Source organism: Parasteatoda tepidariorum, chromosome 6 (assembly GCF_043381705.1).
Source record: "Parasteatoda tepidariorum isolate YZ-2023 chromosome 6, CAS_Ptep_4.0, whole genome shotgun sequence".
NCBI lineage: Eukaryota > Metazoa > Arthropoda > Arachnida > Araneae > Theridiidae > Parasteatoda > Parasteatoda tepidariorum.
Window position 1 is genome coordinate 64943534 of NC_092209.1, and position 21288 is coordinate 64964821.

Sequence of the window (21288 nt, forward strand, 5' to 3'; positions counted from 1 at the left end):
TTTCGATGATTTGTCGCCAAGAAAAATTAAAAAACCACGGTTTAAGTTCCTTACACTTGAAGCAAAGCGATGATTTAAGCTATATATATGTATTATATCTGTCATCTTGGCGAGAAGATTTATCTAGACCTTAGAACAGACAAATAGCTTAAATATTTTAAAAGTTGTTAAACTTTTTTTTTAAAACATCGCCTATTTGGCGACATTTTACCAACCACATGAAAATTATTAAAAGCGTCTTATTCTTAGTTTTTGAAAACTTTTATGAGCCCATCTAATGCAGCGTTGATGTTAGCTTTTAAATGTTCAAAAAATAATTCCCAAAATCTTTTTATTTTCACAAAACTGTGGCTGTTCCCCATATTGACGTTTTGAGGCATAATAGGTATAGGCAGCACTGGCTTTAGGTAGGCTAAACTTCTTCTAAAGTCATGAGTAACTGCAGCAAACTCACAGCAGTTATGAAAATAGCATAATATTCGCAGCAAAAACATCATTTCATGCGACGACGGCGCCTTTTCATTTTAACCATTTAGATCAGAACATTTAATGAATCTTTATCAACAAGCAAACTTTTATAATTCCGGCTAAGGTGATTCCATTAAATCTCATTTGTTTTACAGCTCTTGAAAATTCCTTGGACAATTTATATTAATTTTTAATTTTATGTTTACATGGTTTGGGATTCCTTCGAAATAAATAGTACTTAAATGAATTGCACATTGTTTTTTTAACTTTATAAATGATCGCAGAAAAATCATAACAACATAAAAACATGAAAAGGATTTCAAAATAAAACGCAAACTCATCAACATCAGAATTACTTGATAAAATTTATAATAAATAGTAATTTACCTATGGACAATTATATATCAACTACCTCACATATACTTTTATAAGTCATATCAATAAAAACTAAACCAATTCTATCATTTTTGTATGAGAAGTTAGATTACTAATTTGAAGCCTAAAGAACGTAAAAAGAAGTAATTTAAGACTAAATTTCGTGTTTCAAGAACAAAATTAAGAAATACTATTGTGTATTTCATAATAATGATCATAGTTTTATAAAAACGTCCTTAACATCAATAAAATTATTTTACTCAACTGAAATACAATGTCTACAATGTAGATAAATGTAAAGCGTTCGTATAAAAATTGAACTCTATATTAAAAAATGTTGAACAGTTTATTACGGCATTTTTTATTTACTAACACTTAACTTTTAATCTAACTGTAAGTTTTGAAATTATTTTAAAATAACAATTTTTCAAAAGAATATGTTTAAAATAAAATTTATTAAAAAAAACTATTTTTATTAAGAAAAATAAATCAAATAGTATAGATGAAATTAAACAAATTTGTAATTTAAATTTTTAGTATTTGTTTATTCAAAAAAATAAACTCAAATTAAATAAATGACTTACAATTTGTTTTCATTAAACTCAGCTGAATTTGAAATTTTTGTTCATAAATTTATTAAAATGTTTCATAGAATTTTTTTTTCTGAAAACCCTTATTAAGCTGTAGACAGAAAAAATAACTGAAATTATTAGTTTAAAATAGTATTGACAGTAGTTTAATTATTAATTTAAGTAGTTATTGATCGAAAGATTCCTTTCTCTGATATAGTCCAGTATTTATTCAAAATATTCTATTGTTATAAATGATATACCAAATTTCACGTAAGTTATGGATATTGCGCAAATTGTACCATGGTATTTTAGCTATGGCATTTTGTGCAATAGTCTCAAAGCGGATATAAAACAACTGACTGTTTGGGATTAATCAAAATGGAACAAAACATAAAAGAACAACGTGTTTACATATCAAGAAAATATTTTAAGCGTTGCCGGATCATTCCTTAGTCATGTAATTTCTTGTTTTATAATCACAATTAACCAACCAAATCATGCTATATGACACCGTAGTCTTTTTCTTTGGTTTTCAACAAATTCTAAATTTGGAGTTATTTTGTAGAATTTTAGCAATGTCTATGCGAATTTGTCATTGAAAATTTTGAAAAAAAAAATCGCTGCCTGCTACAAAAAAAAGAGCTCTTACAGAAAAAAATAGTAACTGCTGAAAAAAATAGAGCAAAACTAGAAAATAATCTACCTGCTAAGTCATTCCACATGTAATCCATAGCCTATACATAACCTGGTGCAGGAATTGATAAAAAGAATCACAATTCCCAATTGAAAACCAGCGCCATCTATTATTTCTTGATATTTCTATTATTTCTTCTATAGTTACTTCTTGCAAGAATTTTGAGAGAACCCCTAAAATTTTCAGATTTCTATTCAGTCGCCAGCCTACTGTTGTTTAAAACGATTCAGCGTCAGCGAATTGAACAATTTAACATTTAAGAAGTAAATTCAAGACTCATATAAAACGAGTGTTTTGAATTAAAAATTTTTATTGTTCATAAAAGCATTAAAATTTATTCTATTTCATTCATGCACGCGTTCCTTTTGTTGAATCAGTTGCAGAAAACACGCGATCTTCGATCTTAAAGTCTATCATTCGAAGAGGTAGATATTAGTTGCCATAAAAGTCCAATAATCGACAACATAACAGACTCGTACAGCATACATCCTCTTCTGATTTCCACAAGGAAGGATCGTGCAGGTCTCGAACCAGTCGACCCCGCATTTGTTGCCTCGTGATTGGTAGTAGTTGCTGCTGTTGTTGTTGCTGCTGATGCCAGGTAGGACTGCCTGTTACGGGAGGTCTAGCTGGAACAGAACGGCTTCTTTTGCTTGAACCTAAACAAAACAGATTCTATTAGCATTATTTTTTAATGGTTTCAAGTATTACAGGGATCTTTGAACAAAATAACATTTCTTTCATATCATATCATACTGAATATCTGATCAGAACTGAATTATCATTGGAATGTGTGCCTGGTGTCTAAGAGAGCACATACAGAACATTTTATTTTATAAACATTGTTGAACAATCGACCCAATTTTTGAGTTTACGATTACCAATGTTCAACTCGGTAGCCTTCGAAGTTTGTAAGAAGACAAAAGAACTCGAGAATCAAGAATAGAGAGAAAGTTTCACTTCGTCGAGGACTTTTTCACTGAACTAACCCGCATATGTGTTACATTCAGAGTAAAATCACAAAAATATCACACTGTTAACCTGACAGCAACAGAACTCAAACCCATGATCCAGTGAGGATATTCAACCCATGATCTACCACTGAGGATAGTTTACGTAAGAACGTGAGGCATGTGCAGAATTTTTATTGACCAGCTGTCGCTGGGATTCGAAATCGGGTCAGCTTATTGGGAGGCAAGTACTCTATCCCTTGAGCCACCACAGCTCTACTCTTAACATTTATAGAGTGTACTAAAAACTTGGTGAGATGCATCGTTCCATGTATTCCCTACCTTTATGCGTCGAATGATTGCAAATAAATTCTCTTAAAACTGGACGAGTCAGTTAGGCTCACCATTTATTTTCAAATTCTGTGATCTGTACCTGTGTTTGGCTATAAGTAGCTACTTAGGGCTTAAGGGTTTTCCTCAAGCTGAAAAGGAAATCAACTTCCTCCATAAAAATCGAAGAAAATTCTTAATTTGTTACTCATTTATTTAGGAACTAATTAATCCTTAGGAATATTTTTTGTTTCATTTTATTCAACACAATATGTTCAACCAATTCAACCTACCAATCAAATATTATTTTTGAAATGAGATAGCTTAAGGCTAAAGGTAATAACAAAGGCTAAAAATGATAAAGGTTCCAAAATTTAAAAGCTTTGTGATAAGGGTTCCCAGATGGCAGTATAATATTGGTTTTAATGTCAGTAATAATCGCTTTCAAAAAATCCGATTTATAAATGATTAACAAATATACGATGCAAGCTTGAAACAGTACTAAATTTAATTATGCTAGTTTAATCTTTAAGAGGTTCGCTTGCATAAAAAATCATTTAATATCGAGATGGAATCTACTTTTACAAAACAGGGTTAGAAATGTTTGTTGAAATCGAGGATGAGTCATTATTTGCAAATTAAGAGTAAAAAGCATTCTCAAACCGACAATAAATTTACATTCTCAGGGTTTATTTTAGAATTTATGACCATCAGCGTAACAAGGTTTATTTGCGCAGGTTTTTATGTACTTTCTATAACACTTTAAACGCGAAAATTGGGCTGATTATTAAGTTTCCAACACGAACAAAATATCACATTTGTGAACCTGGACAGATCTAAGGCAAAAACAAAGTTTTAAGGCAAAATTAAAACTAGAAATTTTTTTATTTAGTTCTTTGCATGTGTCACAATACCCAAAAAATGACCAAAATATCAACAACAAAAAGTTTATTGCTCATAATAAAACTTCAAACTATTTTAAAATGCACTGAAAAAAAGTCATCTCTATATCTACATTTTAAGAAAAAGTTATGAATGATTTTAGATTACCCTACTACAGAAACTTGATCAGCAGACACACTTTAAAGCAGGGCTCGAAAAAACTCAGAAATTTTACCCGTCCCCGAGGACGGCTTGTCCAACAATGTACCCATCCTCCTTTGAAACTAACCCGTTTCTTCTAAATAAATAAAAATATTATTTTTTCATATTTATTACAAACATTTATATAAATTACACAATGAATTAGTAGGTACTAGGATTACATTCTACAGTAATAAAAGAAATACTAGGTTACTAATAGTAAAACCTAGTATTTCTTTTATGAAATAATTTAAATGACAAAGGTCAAGTTATCTGGAATGTCAATTTATCCGAGGGTACTGCGTTTTTNTCTACCGTAAAGTGCTCGACTTCGCGTGCAGGTCGTCGGGCTACCGAAGCGGGGGTGCCATCCCCTCTGCAGAGGATCAAAATTGTGATGGCATGTCTTCGGATCATCCTCAGGGATGTTTCCCAGACCGTCGCCAATAGCCCATTGCGCAGCTCTAAAGCGACGTAAACGATCTACAAGAACAAGAACATACTGAATATCTGAACAGAACTGAATTATCATTGGAATGTGTGCTTGGTGACTAAGGGAGCACACACTGAACATTTTATTTTATAACCATTGATGAACAGTCGACCCAATTTTTGAGTTTACGATTACCAATGTTTAAATCAGTAGCCTTCTAATTTTGTAAGAAGACAGGAGAACTCGCGGATCAAGTATAGAGAGAAAGTTTCACTTTGTGGAAGACTTTTTCACTGAACTAACCCACATATGCGTTACATTCTGAGGAAAATCACGAAAACCTCCTTCGGTTATAGCCTAACAGCAAGAGAACTCAAACGCATGAACCAGTGAGGATATTCAACTCATGATCTACCACTGAGGATATTTTACGTCAGCACGCGAGCCGTGTGCGGAATTCGTATCGACCAGCTATCACTGGGGTTCGAAATCGGGTCACCTCATTGGGAGGCAAGTACTATATCTCTTGAGCCAACACGGCTCTAGATTTATAGAGTGTACTAAAAACTTGATGAGGTGTATCTTTCCATGTATTCCCTATCTTTATGCGTCGAATGATTGCAAATAAATTATCTTCAAACTGGACGAATCAGTTAGGCTCACCGTTTATTTTCAAATTCTGTGATCCGTAAATTGAATTTTTTTATATTTTAATGATTTTAAAGAACATATGTTTATTCATATTTTTTTAAGAAGTATCAGTCACGGTATTAAAGGAACTAGCATTTTTAAAGATTTTTAAAAAATGACAAAAATTAATACTTTTTTTCCATTTATGAAGATTAAAGTAAAGAAAATGTTCATTAATTTCTAATTACAAGACCTGTACAAAGTAAATAGAGTTAAAAACGCATCGGAAACGATATATGTAACTTAAAAATGAGGCAAAATGTTTTTTATTCTAATTGGGTTGTAAGCAACTCACATAACCATACCTGTGCTTGTTTATAAGTTGTTACTTACGGCTTTAAGGTTCTCTTCAAGCTGAAAAGGAAATCAACTTCCTCCATAAAAATCGAAGAAAATCCTTTATTTATTACTCATTTATTTAGTAACTAATTAATCCTTAGGAATATTTCTTATTTCGTTTTATTCAACTCAATATGTTCAATCAATTCAACCTACCTATCATATATTATTTTTTAAATGAGTTAGCTTAAGGCTAAAGGTTAAAAATGATAAAGCTTCCAAAATTTAAAAGCTTTGTAATAAAGGTTCCCAGATAACAGTGTAATGTTGATTTTAATGTCAGCAATTATCATTGTCAAAAGGTCCGATAAGGTTTATAAATGATTAGCAAATAAACCATGCAAGCCTTAAACTATACGGAATTTAACCATGACAGTTTACGCTTTGAGAGGTTCGCTTGCACAAGAAATCATTTAATATCGAAATTGAATCTACTTCTACAAAACAGAGTTAGAAACGTTTGTTGAAATCGAAGACGAGTCATCATTCGCAAATTAAGAGTAGAGAGCATTCTGAAACCAACTATAAATTTACTCTCTCAGGGTTTATTTTAGACTTTGTGACCATCAACCCAACAAAGTTTATTTGCACAGGTTTTTATGTACTTTCTAAAACACTTAAAAAGCGAAAATTGGGCTGATTATTAAGTTTTTAACACGAACAAAATATTACATTTGTGAACCTGGACAGAGCTAAGGCAAAAACAAAGTTTTCAGTCAAGGTTAAAAAAGAATTTTTTTAAGTTAGTTTTTTGCATGTGCTACCTCAATTTTTAAGGAAACAGGCTAATATTTCTACTAAGTTTAAAAGAGGATAAATTAGTCAACGTTTCTTTGCCAACCAAATTTAAAGGAAAATACAGCGTTTGTCGTAAGATTTCCTGCTATCTGGGTTGTTGCAGACATTAAAATCAACCTTATATAGCCATCAAGGAATTACATAATGAACAAAAACTGCTTTTTTTTCAATTAGCAATATGTAAATATGCTTACCCTGAGTTTTTTTCCGCGTTCCTTTCCGTCCTCTAGCTTCTTTCCTATTCCCAACTTCACTCCCGGATTCTTGACTAGACGAAGACAATGGGGTACCTTCACTATCACGGGGCATGCTTTCATAACCACTACTCGTTCCGGAAAACTGAGGAGTTTTGGCCAGTTTTCCTAATAGCTCTTTAGTTTCCTTAATGTCCGCACTAATAACGCTACTGTCACTTCCATGGCCACTGCTAGAATGCCTAGCAGCCCATTTAGCTTCCTTTTTTGAAAGCGCACTAGTTGGTGTTAGGGAAGTTGTAACAACAGATGGAGCTCCTGACAAGTATGAGTAAGATTCAGCACACACTATAGCGTCTGATCGCGTTGACGGAATGTTGTTGCTGACTGGGTTTGTAGGTGTTGATGTACTTCGAATGAGAATTTGCGATTTTTGTCCGTCAGGAGACTCCCCCGAAGCATAAGGTCCACCAACTGCCTCCGCACCATTGTTTGAACTACATTGCACATGTTGTTTACTTTGTTTACTGGGACTACCTCGATGGTTAAGCAAACCTCGAGGAGGTAGTTTAGGACTACCTTTTTTCCGTTGGTGTTGCTTAACTAGAGCAAACTCGTGCCTTTGTTCCAGCATCTCAGTTGATTTTCCGATGTAAGTAGATTGCTCCGAGATAATTTTAGATTTAGAAGTCCTTTGAGAAAAGTATTTTGTGGAATGAAATGGTACGGGGCTCAAAGATGGACCCTCACTATACACACGGCACCTTTGTTCTTGGATAATTTCGGTTAAGGAATGTATTTTCTCTGAAGAAGTGGACACATTGTTTTGTATTGAATCTGAAACACTTTTTGAAACACATCTTTCGGTAGATGCAATGTTTTCTCTTGATGTCCTGATGAGGACATCAGCTGGGTTACTTTTTACAGCATGTGAATCAGAAGATTCTTTATGATCGTCTAATCTCCCAGATGACGTACTCCATCTGTGCTTAGGTATGATTGGCGGGCTTTCGTTATTTTTTCTTGCCAAAGTCTCTCTCTCCAAAGACTTTAGGGAGTTAAACTCTTCAACTGGAATTTTTACATACTTTGTTTGTTTAACTGTAGGAGGAACAATTTGTGTTGGTTTCCCAAACTGAGAAATGCAGTCTGGGAAAAGAGGAACTTTTTGTATTTTATTATAAAAAGCTTCTAATCGAAGTCCATTCATTGGCTTAACGTTAAACTGAAAATCAAAATTTTCAATGTCTAATTCAGCTGGTTCACTTTGTATACTATTTACATCGTTTTCTCTAAGTTCTTCTAAGCTTGAGTCTGCACTATGGTGAAGTTTTGTCACAAATGGAAAGCGATTATCAGCACCATAAAAATTACTAAGTACTTGATGCGTTAGGGGAGCTTTCCATATTTCTTGATTGCTAGAAGTTTTCTCTATCATTTTTCTAAGATTTGCTAATCTCTCTAGTTTAGAAGCTAACATATTATTTTTAGTTCTTAAATCATCGTTAGAGTTTTGGTTTTTTGTTTGTCCTAAACGTGAAGCATGAGGAAGTGGTCCTTCTCTCAACAAGTTCCACGTCAGATTTTCATCTAAATTATGACTATCTGTAGCCCAGCCTTCTGGAACACTTTGACTATCAAAGTCAACACTTACAGCTCTAGAGTCTGTAAATGAAGAAGCCAGATTTAAGTCGTCAGCACTTAATGCATGCAACGGATGTTCAATGCCTTCAAAGCTGTCTGTGTCGCTGAAGTGATGATTGTCAACCATACTTTCTTTCGGCCAACCACAACTTTTGAAGATGTCTTCTTCAGTAACTTGTATACTGGAGTCAGCCATTGCAACGTTTTCCGTTAAATTATCATTAAGGTACAAGCAACCATCCTTATCTTCAATGTTAGTGTTCGAAAGCGATATATTATCTTCAGATAAAGAATATTGGCCTCTATCTTCGCTATTGTTTTCGTTGAAATCAACTGAACTTGAGGAAGATAGTGAGCTGCCATGGTCCGTATGTCCAATCAGCTCACTTAGATTGCCATTGATAGAATTTTCTAAATCGGAAACAATTTGTGAACCAAGCTTATTTTTCTTAGCCTCGACCTCTTCTTTTTGAGGCAATTCCTTCTTCATATCAGAAGTATGAGAATCTTTTAGAGCTAACGACGATGGTTTGGCATAATGATGCTTATCAATATCAGTATGCGAGCCATGTAAAATGGGTTCACTTGCTTTGGTCTTTCTGTGCTTCTCCGATAGATGCGGGCTGCCATGCTTTGTCTTTTCAGATCTACCTGGAGGCCGATCAATCCATACTTCTTTTCTTGACTCGGACTCCGGCATGACTCTTGAATGATCTTCAACCCATTTTCTGATCATAGTTTCTTTTTGGACATCCATATAACCATACATTCCAGGTCCATCTACCCATTTTTCTTTCTGTAGCTGGTGAAGTGTTCTAGAATCAAACTTTGGCTTCGTAAATCTCGGTCCATCTATCCACGTTTCATCACTTGTAGGTTTAGGTTCTTTCATAAGTAACTTCATGGCATTTTCGGCCTGAATTTGCTGCTGCTGCATGTACAATTGTTGCTGCGCAGTAGCATCTTGTTTGTGTGAGCGTTTTGATTTGCGCTGAGATTGAGGACTCCCAGTCAAAGTACTTGCATGCACCGGTACAGATTTCTGATGCACTTCTGGAATGGTAGGTTTTGAAATTCGGCTAGATGAGCTTTTATTTAAAGAGTCTGTCGAACCTTTGCTCTTCTTACCATCGGCACTGAAATCCATCATGACGTACTTGCTGATTTTTGAGGATAATTTAGGGCTATCAGTGTCACTGGACTTGTGTTTTGGTGAAGCATAAGGTGAAGAAGACACGGATTTTTTCTTTGGGGATGCAGCACAGCTGCTTTTTACTGATTCATTTAAGGCACTTTTAAGAGAATGTTCACTTTTTGGATCTTTACTCGTTGAAGCAGTGTTACCACTTACCCCACCAGCCACGGTTTTTTCCAAGTTGTGACTTGGCAAGTGTAATTTAGTAAGTTGTTTTCGCGAAGATGTACCAGGTGAACTTGTGGATGTGTTTTGAGTTTCTTTGGCTAGAGGAGATATAGGCTGGTTGCCACGTCTATCACAGATACCCCCTGAAAGGGGGCTATTTCGAGCGGAACCGACAAAAATCACAGTTTCACATGATTGTTCACTGCTTGATGTATAATCTGGATCACTGCTGCCAGATTTAACAACGCCGTCCTCACCAACAGCATGGATTCGAACAAATGGTCTACAGACACCTTTCTCATCCCCTATAGGACCTAATTCGGATGTTGGGGCAAACTGTCAAAAAATAAAAAAAGAGATATAATTTCAATGTCAAAAAGAAACAAGAAAGATATAAAAAGTAATGAAAAATTTAGTTTAGTGCTGAGTAAGCGACGTTAAAGGAAATTTTTAAGTGAAACTCAACAAAAGTCACATACTTTAAAGCGACACCAATCAAATTTCATAAACTGACATTATAATTATTGTATTATTGTTCCTTTTTCATATACAAATCGGCAGATGATTTTTTGATAAAAATAATTCTCGAAATATTCGAAATCTAATTTAATGAATGGTTGATATTTATGTAAAATAGTTTTATAAAAAAATAGTTTAGACTAAGGAAATTATTAAATGTATTCAGAAATTTTAGTTTAAACAACTAAGCATGTTTTAAACGTGTTTTAGTTATTTTTAAGTATAAAATAATTTTTGTCGTTATATTACTATTATAAAAAGATGGCTTCTAAGTTTAAGCGTTATATTTGCAGTAAGTTTCCAATACTTATAAATGGAACGGTATGGATTTAACATACCTTTTCAATGCATTTTGTTTCACTTTCAAAAACCACAGAATTTATTGGTGAAGTAAACTAATATTTTTCTTACCCTTTTTTCTGTTAACTTTGCTCAGAATTTGATTACATATCTATAGAACTAGCGAATATAAATTTTGCTCATAGCTCGAAAAGTTCCTGTTTGAATTCCTTAACTAATGTTAGTTAAATGGAAAATCCTCATCAATGATTTAATAAATCGCAGTTGGTGAAAATTAAAGGGATAAGCTATTATTTTTTTGTTTTTTGTATTTTTGTATTTTTCAACTAATTTTTCCGTAAAATGTTCTTAAAATTGTATCAAAAGTTTAGATACGTTCCTAATTAAATGGTTCTTTTAAACATTTGAATTATGTATTAGGTTTCAAAGTGTAATGATCATAATAGGCGGCAGCTTAAATCTTACCGAATATTAGTTCAGTGTTAACAAGAGTATTTACTAAAAGTTATAACTTAATATAACCTAGTTAGTTAGTTTAGGATGCAAAACAAATAAAAACTTAAGTTCTGGTCTATATTTATACCAAAAAAGAAAATGACTAGCAGAGAATTTATTAAATAGAATTAAAATAAATCTATTTACAGCTAACATATTTCTGCTACTGTATAAGGTTTGCTCTGTTACCTATTTAAACTTCTTTAGCGAGAAACATAAATTATTTATTTATGTTTCAATTTCGCTTTAGATCAAAATAACTTCTGTTATAGACAAACAATAACTTATGTTCTATTTCGTATTTTTTTATTCTACGTGAAAATAACTTCTCTTACTCAGAAGCGTACTGACCTTTAGTTTCTTTCTTCGCAACCTATGAATCCTTGATGCTAGTTGCAGAGTTGCCAGTGTCTCAGGATAACGAGATGGAGATGTTGAGACATGGGCAATCATAGCTACCCTGCACATGACGCTACCCATGGCTTCTCGTAACAATTGCGTCAATTTGCTGTCCCTACCACAGAAAGAAAAATTTATTTTATATTACAGAAAATGATATAACAAACTATTGTAATGTCTAAATTTTATTCGTATGCTTTTTTTTATATCCGTCAGTGAACAGCTGACCCGATTTTTAGGTTTACGACTACTACTAAAGTTCAACTCCATAGCCTTGTAATTTTGAACCTATCCAGAAGGCAACGAAACTCATGGATCACCCCCAGAGGTGTCGATTTGTTATGGGAACATGGAGGACATTGCGACTGTATAGATTTAACGCGCAGTCACCATTTACTACACGGGGTTTCTTCGGCCGGCAGGAGTCAAACTCTTGAACATGGATCCAGCGCCCTACCGACCAGGCTATCCCGACCCTTCATTCGTATGCTTGAAGCTTTTCAGGTACCGGCCAGGAGAACCTAGTTGATAGGACACTAGGCTCGTGTTCCCGAGAACGTGAGCTCGAATTCGGCGGCCGGAGAATCCCTCGTGTATTAAATGGTGACTGGTGCACGTTAAATATGTCAGGATCACAAAGTCCTGCAAGTTCTCATAGCGAATAAATACCACTGAGAGTACTGAACTAGAGATCGATCGTTCTATGGTTCAGGTCATAATTATGATCTGTGGATGAATGAATAGAGTATGATTGGGTTCTCTCTGTAAAATGGACTGTGACGTGTGTCTGGCTGAATTCGTATTCTTAGCAATAGATGGCGCACTGAAAAGCAAGAAACGCACCCTCTGCCTTACAAATTAGCCTTATTTACCTATCAGGCTTGCTGGTGTTGGCATAAGTAACAACATTTTAGTTATTGTGACTGTTTTATGAAACATTATAGTTTTATAAAACATTACTGTTTTAAATTTTTAAAGAAAAAGATATTTGAAGTTATGCATGCCTAAAATTTCAAAAAAATCTCTGAAAATATAATGTAATAATATTTTTTGATGACTTATCAATATATGAAATGTTAAAGGTAAAGATAGTGATATTTTGCTTATACAATCACAAATGTCTCACTTATATCAGTTTATCGCAAAAGATTATCAATCTGTTGTTATAAACTGTCTTAATGTGACAAAGTAGTGACATGTGACTTTCAAATTCAAGAACATTGCTTAAAATGGAAAATAACAAATTCAAAATCGATTTTTATCAATCAAATTCTTACAAATCGAAATATTTTACTTCTTGGAGCTATGCATCTACAATTTAACTACTTTTTTCAAAAGATTCTGAAAGTTGACAACTTTAATGAGAACATTAATCAAAACATAAAAATAACTGTCATACACTTCCTTAGACAATTAACAATCATAAATTGCTGTAATTATGAATTGCATTCTAGATATTTTCTGAAGTCTTATAAAAATAATATGACATACAAACTGATAACATGCTGACATATTATAAAAATTGTGCTTTTAAGAATTTCCATGATATAGAATTCTAAAGTTATCGCTTCATCAAAAAAAAAAAAACATAAACAGCAATAAAGAAAACATTTGAACAATTATGGATCATCACTACCACAAGTTTAAACTTTTAATGAATCAGAACCATATTTAGTATTTAAATGAACGCAATTGTAAGTTTATTTAATCATAGACTTCTGTTGGTGAATTTTCCTTACATTTGGAAGACAACTTTTGTAACAGAGCTCACATGAGTGTTCCTTAATACATTGACAAAATATATTGAATTATTATGTCAAACATTTCATAAAACACCAAGTGCATAAAGCTTTAAATAAAATATATTTACTTTATAACATGATGAGGAAATGAAACTGTCTATTAATAATTTTATAACTTTATTAATATTTTAATAGCGAAAATGCTAGGCTATAATATCCCTTCAATTGTAATTTATAAATTATTTTTATTTCAAATACAAATAAAATAAGTATTGGTAAGCCATTAAGTAATATATCCATTTTAAAAATAGTTATTTATTTGTGCACATTGGAAAACAAACTTAGGGGACATATAGTGAAATGCATACAGTAAATATATCGCAAGATATGGGGAAAATCAATCTCTTTATTAGACATCATATTTTAGACTTTTGCTATAATCATTTTAGGTGCAATGCAAAATAACGTCACTATAAAATTATAAATTACTATAGTATAAAATTACTATAGTCAAAAAATTCTCTACATTTTTGATAGAATATTCTTTTAGCTGTAAAAATAATTTTATTTTTAATAGCCTTAAAGTATCTAACTACTGAAAAAAACGTGATTTTTGGCAAAATTTTTGAAATTGAGTTTATTATAAGTTTAAAATTCCTGTATTCTAAGCTTTCTAAGAATATTTCAGTTTTTTGTATTCCAGTTATTTACAAAGTTAAAGCAACTTTGTACAAGGTGATAACAGTGGATAGACTATTCTTTTAATGTGTTTATCTTATTCTAGTTAAATGTAAAAAGTGGTGAGAGATTACAGAAGAAAAAATATTTGTATAGTACTTCCTAATCGTTTGTGCAAATTTGAAAGAGTTCTTCTCCTTAAAAAAAGCATTGTTTACATAATTCTAAGAAAGTAATCAAATAATACTCAAACGTGTATGGAATACAGAATAGTTTAGGTTTTTTTAAACGTTAAGATTAGAGTTTTTTAAAGTCTTTTACTAAATAAGCAAAACATTTTAAATTCGCTATATTTCTTAAACTGCTGTTTTACGGTAATTATTATCTTCAAAGTTAGGGAAATCCAATTTTTCTTCCCCTAACAGTTTCCGGTAAATATTGGATTTTACGGTAAAAAGTACCGGTACCCTGAGGGTCTATACTTTTTAGCGTAATTTGATCTAGATTTTTTTACAGTGTGTGTTATCACCGAAGAATATGTTGTTATGCCTTCTATGTCTACCTTTGTTTACGCAATGTCATGAATCTTCCTGATCAAAAAATCGATTTAATATAATTTCTTTTTATGCTTGCTGATGCTTGAACCAAACTCATGCGGTATGCATGTTTAAGATACCTGGATAGCAGTTTTCAGTTTTTACTTAATGTAACTAAGTATTACTGGTTTGTGTAGTCTATTCAAAATTGCAAGGACTTTTTTAAATAAAAAATGCATGCTAAAAAATGGTATTAAAAATAAATTTCCTTTTAACTTTCATCTTCTGATTATTAGTTATGACTTATTATTAGTTATGAGCATTATTTGCAATGTAAAACAATCATCTTACATAGTTTTTCTTAACTTTAAATTCATCGGTGTTATATTGTTCACAAACTGTAAGATTTACAGATATTTATAACTCTTCGCATATAGCCTATCCCGTGTCGGTTAAAAGGTTGTTACGTACCTTGCTGGCTACTTAGAACATGAAGTTTTAAAGTACTCAGATGAAAAGCTATTTCAGCCTCTGCTATCTAAAGAGAATGTTTGTTAAGTTACGTTTTACACTATATTAACAACGATTAAAGTGTCACTTACTTGTAAGGCACGTGTTTCTGACCATTAAATAGTGCTAGGATCACATTTCCTAATGCTGACAATGACAAACATCCATTTGATCCACCTTCTCTGGATTTGCTTGTCTTTTCACAGCTACCCAGATCAAAGAGATGAAGTCTACTGCGACCTCCAGCAACTGAAAATTAATGGAAAAATGATGACGAAATTGCTTAACTCTGCTTGATAAAAACATTATGTTTAGTAACATATTTATATTAAACATTATTAGTAATATGTTTAGTTGCTTAGCATTATGCTTAGTTGCTTAACTCTGCTTGATAAAAATATTATGTTTAGTAACATATTTATATTAAACATTATGTTTAGTAACATATTTATATTAAACATAATACTTAGTAACATATATAACAAAAATGATGTTTAGTAACATATCTGACGATATTGCTTAAATCTGCTTGATAAAAACAAGCGAATGCACTAAATACGTTTCATGCTACTTTAATTTCAGCGATATGATGGAAATTTGTGTATACTGTAACATTGAAAAAAATAAAACGCACAAAATAATATTGTAAATTTTCTAATAAATTTGGACTAGTAAAAGTTATGACATGAAGTTTTGCTTCTCTTAACTTTGTATAGGGGATCATGCTTTCCTGTAATAGCTAAGGTATTTTTTTTGTAATATTTTTCATAATAATAATAAATTGAAAAGGTGAACATACTATTGAATTAAATGAGGCATTTTTTAAAATAAAAAATGCTTTTTAATGTATTTACTTGTACTATATTCCGTGGAGAAAGAAAATCTGGTAAAACTACCGTACTGTATGGTACTAACATGCCTTATAAAAAATAGCCAGAGACACGGACAATTTAACCATATTATGGTAGTTTAGACTCTAATTGATATTCAGTATTTAACAAAAAAATAATAAAATTAAAAAGGTTGCTCGGAATTCTTTTCACTAATCGAAGTATATGTATGTTCATAAGAACATATATGTATGTTCATACGAACATATATGCATGTTCATAAGAAAAAAAATTGGTTATTTCCAAGATTAAGAAAACAATAAATTGTATTTGTTGGATAATTAGTGATTCATTTAATAAAGCTATATATCGCTTTGAATTTATTTTGGAAGGAATTTATTTGTCTGCCAAAATAGATAACACCATTCTCCAAATTAAAAAATATCATTCAAAATAATTTACTCAATAGAGTTAAACAAGACAAAAAATAATAATAATTGAGCTATTTTGAATATTTGTGGCTCATTTAGCATAGTCGAGAAATATACACAGATATTTAAATAGTTCATTTTATTTCAAATTTAATATTTTGCTAATTAGGGAAATTAAAAATAACAATTGTACTAACTTATATTGCAGCGTCATTTCTTAATTTCCTAAAAAGCAGATAACGTTTTTAATTATCTCCATCTTTATTATCAAAAGTTCTCTCGATTAGAAATGTGCATTTTTGCTAATGTAAAATAATTTAATTATTTTAAAAAGGAATGCTTTTTTAATTATAACCGTAACTAGTATTATTATTCGGATGAATAGAATATAAATTTGAGGTTAATTCTGAAGTATTTATAAAAATGTCATGCTTAGGAAGATATGCATTGCGTTCGAATGAATTTTTTTTTATATATTTTCCAGATCAAAATTGAAAATATTTTCCTAAAAGGATTACCTCAAATTCGTGTAACTTACAAATGTACAGATTGCATTACTTTTATATATTTCTTATGGCAATATAATTTAAATGATCTTAAAGACAATCCCTTAATTTAAATAGAATCGTTTCCTGTTTATAATACATAAAATGCTCATCATCATTAAAAGCATCAAAAATTGATAAACAAAACTGTCTAGCGAGTCTTGAAAATGGGCGCCTATTTTTTTGGGTTCGTAATACGCAAACTAACACTGTCTTTATAATTTATTGAAACAAATAATAACGTTTTATATTATGAAGTATATGTTTTGCCCCAAGCAATAAAATTACGCCAGATGGCACTGATCAAGGTAAGTTTTTATATTAATGTTATAAACTTTTAAAGCGCGTTATAAATAATCTAATAACGTAAAGTCACCAAGAATTACAACAAAAAATAATCAATAAGAAAAAATTAATTATCTTTACTAATGACGTCGATATATACTTTTCAGTTTGGTGCATGTTTATATTGTATTGATTATCATCGATTTATTGATTTTTTACTATTTTTCACCCTCGAAGAACGGTTATTCAGCTATTAAAAATGCAGTCCAATTTTAGTCAGAGAAAATATCCAAAACTTATTACATAAATCTCAAATCTTGTAGAGGGAGATATGGTGGGGAAATTATGGCTCTGAAAATACATTACTTACTAGCGATCGAAAATATTCCTACATATTATCACCATATAAAATATATGTCAGACTTACCACCTCCGCGTCCACCTTTTTCTACTCTGTATTGGTAAACATGGAGAGTGAATAAAAAATGTGCATTTCTAGCATCTTCTTCTGTTTCTGAAAACGAAATAAATTATATATTATTCCCTGAATATGTTAGAAAATAATCGGTCATTTATTTTTTATTTTAAATAATCCATATTTATAAAATATTAAAAGGAAATTAATGAGTAGAATGCATTTGGACATGCGTTGTATAATTAAAATTTCATCAGTCAAGAAACAGTCAGTGTGATAATCTTCTAACATAATTGGAAATTATTACTTTTTTTAATTTTAAAAATGTCATAAAATTAAAGTTCAGTAATTAGTTGTTATGTTAAGATAGTTAAATTAAATTGAAATGTATGGTAATTACGTACATTACATCTAACCAAATAAATTTGTATCCAGGCTGAATAATATTCATAAGTAGCGGTTTAATCTTCTGTCAAACCAATTAAGAAATGTTTTATTTTCAAGTATACTTTCTAAGGACACGATGAAACATAAGAGTAACTATTAACATGAAATTAAATTAACTATTAACATAAAATTAACAATTAACATAAGTTTTAGTTGAATGAATCTTAATAACAATTTTGGTTCTCTTAGGAGTATACAATTTTTTCAGCACATAAAACAAATGTTACTTGGAATACTTATAAAGTTACTTATACTTGAATAGAAAAAATATATGTTTGCATTAAATAGTGCATAACAAAAACATACAAAACAATCTGCAAGGCATTTGTTCTTATTTGTATAAACTCTCAAAAACTTTTCTTTAACATTTTTTCTAGACATACATTTTTTTACCAAGCATTTTTAGTAATGATTACTAAATAACATCATAAATGCTTTAATTGATAAAGATGTGCTGCAAAAACTATGTAATACCTATTCGAATTTGGTGCTGAAAACGTGCTATTTGAAGTTAAAATGACGTTTTATGTTTTATTTCACATTACGCGTTAATTCGGGTTACGTGTTATCCAAATCAAGCATACGCACTTGTATGTATACATACGCAAGGGTGTAGTTAAATCTGAACTCTATTAAATGAGAAATATTACACCGAGTTCAAATGCATTTACTCCTTTTGTGAACTATTTTCGTCAATTTTGGCTTACGTTGTTCAGATACCGTTTGACGAAAACATAGATAATTAGCTTACAATTCGAGCAAAAAAATTTTGTAGTTTTTTTTTTTTGCCTCGCATGATGCTTAACATTTCGCAGAAACAGCAGTAAACTCTTTTAAAAGGAATGTATGTTTTTAGTTGTATAATAAAGGTAATTATATTCTTATAAGAAGATGCACATAAATCTGTCAAATATATTAAATAATTTTATAACATTTAATTTTAATTTGCTTCGGTTTTATTAAGCCTAGTTCAAATTTATAATAACGTTCTCTCTGTTTTGTGTGTATGTTAATTTCACTTTAAGAAAATATTGTAATATATACAACATAAATTAATAATTCTTGCATTACATTGCATTGTAAAAATATCTTTATTGTATCTTATGTGCATCATACATTTCTGTAATGATAAATTTTAGTGTTAGTGAGTAGCAAAAATGGTGATGACTAACTTACACCAAGTAGTGAAGAAAAACATCCTTGATTCCTGATCACCTAGATTCGACGCTCATGTATGACATTTCACCAAACTTTTAGGTGTAAAATAGTTACCCCTATTTTAGATTTTCTAAACGATTTTATCTACGTTCTTTATCTAATGTAATATAGCTCTAGTTGTTATTCAAAGTCTATTATTGTGCAAAAAAATAATGAAAGACTTTGCTAAAATAAAATGTTGTATAAAAACAGCCAAAATTTCTATGCATAAGTAGAATTTATTTTGAAAAACATTGTATAAACAGCTTTCTGACGTTCTTGACGGTTCTATATACAATTTTTTTTTAAATTCATGCTTAACATGTTTTTTGAATGAGATCTGCGATTATTAATATGCCAGAAATATTAATACATTTTTTAAAAAGTTCATACATCTTTCCAAAGAATCAAATTTCCCTTCTTTAATTTCATCATTTATTCTCGCTGCCTGCAATTTCACATTAGTTTTAACAGCAAAGGTGTAAAGGAATTCCTGTTTAAACTTTAATGACCCGTGACGCGCATTATTAATGCAACTATTAAAATAGATAATCCTCCGGAAAGACTAATGTCCAGTAGGATTATTACTAACAGGATTATCTTTATTACCTGACGTCCGGGCAGCAAGTGCAGCGTCCAGCAGGAAGGCAGCTCTATCAGCGGTCGGTGCTCTGAGCTCGCTCTGGTTCATGAGCTGGGATCCGAAAATGGGGTCGTCTCTCAAGTACACCCCTGGGGATGCTCCACTCCCCTCAGTACCTGTAATAAATGAGACCACAAGTTGACAGCTGGTTTTCCCATGTGGGCAATTGGATGATAGTCCCTCTCATCATTGTGAAAATCACCTGAAGTACGGAGTTCCCATTAAAAAAATACGGAGGAAGAAGTGTGCCATTAAAAAAGTTTTTTTTTATACCTTATTTTAATTGTAGGGAGGTATTCGAAACTACACAAGAAAATGGGGGTCGAAAATAGATGTATAAATATGAGTAGAATAAAAAAACGAAGATTGACGTCATTGACAGGGCCTGGTTATAGCATAAGCACAATAGGCATGGGCCTAGGGCACACAATTTCTGAGGGGCCCTAAAAAATTAGTAAAAAATCTAATGAAATGTGGGCTAGCTTTGTGTTTGCGTAAGTACTAAATAAAAAATAATTTAGCTAATCAGTGACTTTTAGCAAAAATCACTGATTTCAATTGGTTGTGGTCACCAAACTATTTTTATTTTGACAAAACATTGTTTCGTTGTTTTATATTTTGCTTTAATATATAGATGNAAATAAAAAATAATTTAGCTAATCAGTGACTTTTAGCAAAAATCACTGATTTCAATTGGTTGTGGTCACCAAACTATTTTTATTTTGATATAACATTGTTTCGTTGTTTCACATTTGCCTTTAATTTATAGATACGTAAACTTTATCTTAGAAAAATAATCTTCAATTGCCTGCTTTCAAAATTTCTTAGAATGTTTCTTTTGAATCACGCAGCTCAATAGATTCTTTTTTATTGCTAAAACAGTTAGGACAGCTAGTTCAGTAATTTAGTTTAAAATTATTTTGTAAGGGACCCGAAAAATTTGGTGGGCTTTGGGCCTGAATTTGTCATGATCGGTCCCTGGTCATTGATATTAATGAAGTCGTTGGTATTAATGAATAATTGACGAAATTAGTCTTATTTCAAGAAATTGTGAAGCTTTAACTAGTTGTCACCGTTGCGCAGTTGTCACTTAGTAAAGCAAAAACAAATGGAGGCTGGATAGAGTTAGAACGTGGAGTATTGTATCAACGCATTGAAGAAAATACGAGGGTTGTAAATTAAATAGTGGCAACTTAACCTTGAAACTCACAGAAGGGCGGGCATGCGCAAATAGGATATGGGAACGGTGAGTTGGCGTTATTGTCGATGTGTAGAGTGCAAAATACAGTCGATCTGCTTAGAAGGGTAGTTGTTGTGTGGCGTTAAAGTGAAGAGTTTCGTTTCTATCGCTCTAAAGCATGTTTTCAAAAGGTGATCAGCTGT

The 21288-nt window shown here is 31.6% G+C and overlaps 1 protein-coding gene across 2 annotated transcripts in view; it reads right to left on the reverse strand.

The window, feature by feature from the left end:
• Window positions 1–2401: 2401 nt before the first annotated feature.
• Window positions 2402–21288, reverse strand: part of LOC107443669 (kinesin-like protein KIF26B) — a 240741-nt gene continuing 221854 nt past the window's right edge. For both annotated transcript variants that reach the window (XM_071182455.1, XM_043050220.2), the window contains 6 exons: window positions 19872–20021; window positions 17631–17717; window positions 15205–15361; window positions 11599–11761; window positions 6927–10269; window positions 2402–2768 (listed from right to left, as the gene is read on the reverse strand). In XM_071182455.1, coding sequence (XP_071038556.1) covers window positions 2542–2768; window positions 6927–10269; window positions 11599–11761; window positions 15205–15361; window positions 17631–17717; window positions 19872–20021 — 4127 coding nt within the window. In that variant the 3' untranslated portion in view covers window positions 2402–2541. The remainder of the gene's footprint in view (window positions 2769–6926; window positions 10270–11598; window positions 11762–15204; window positions 15362–17630; window positions 17718–19871; window positions 20022–21288) is intronic.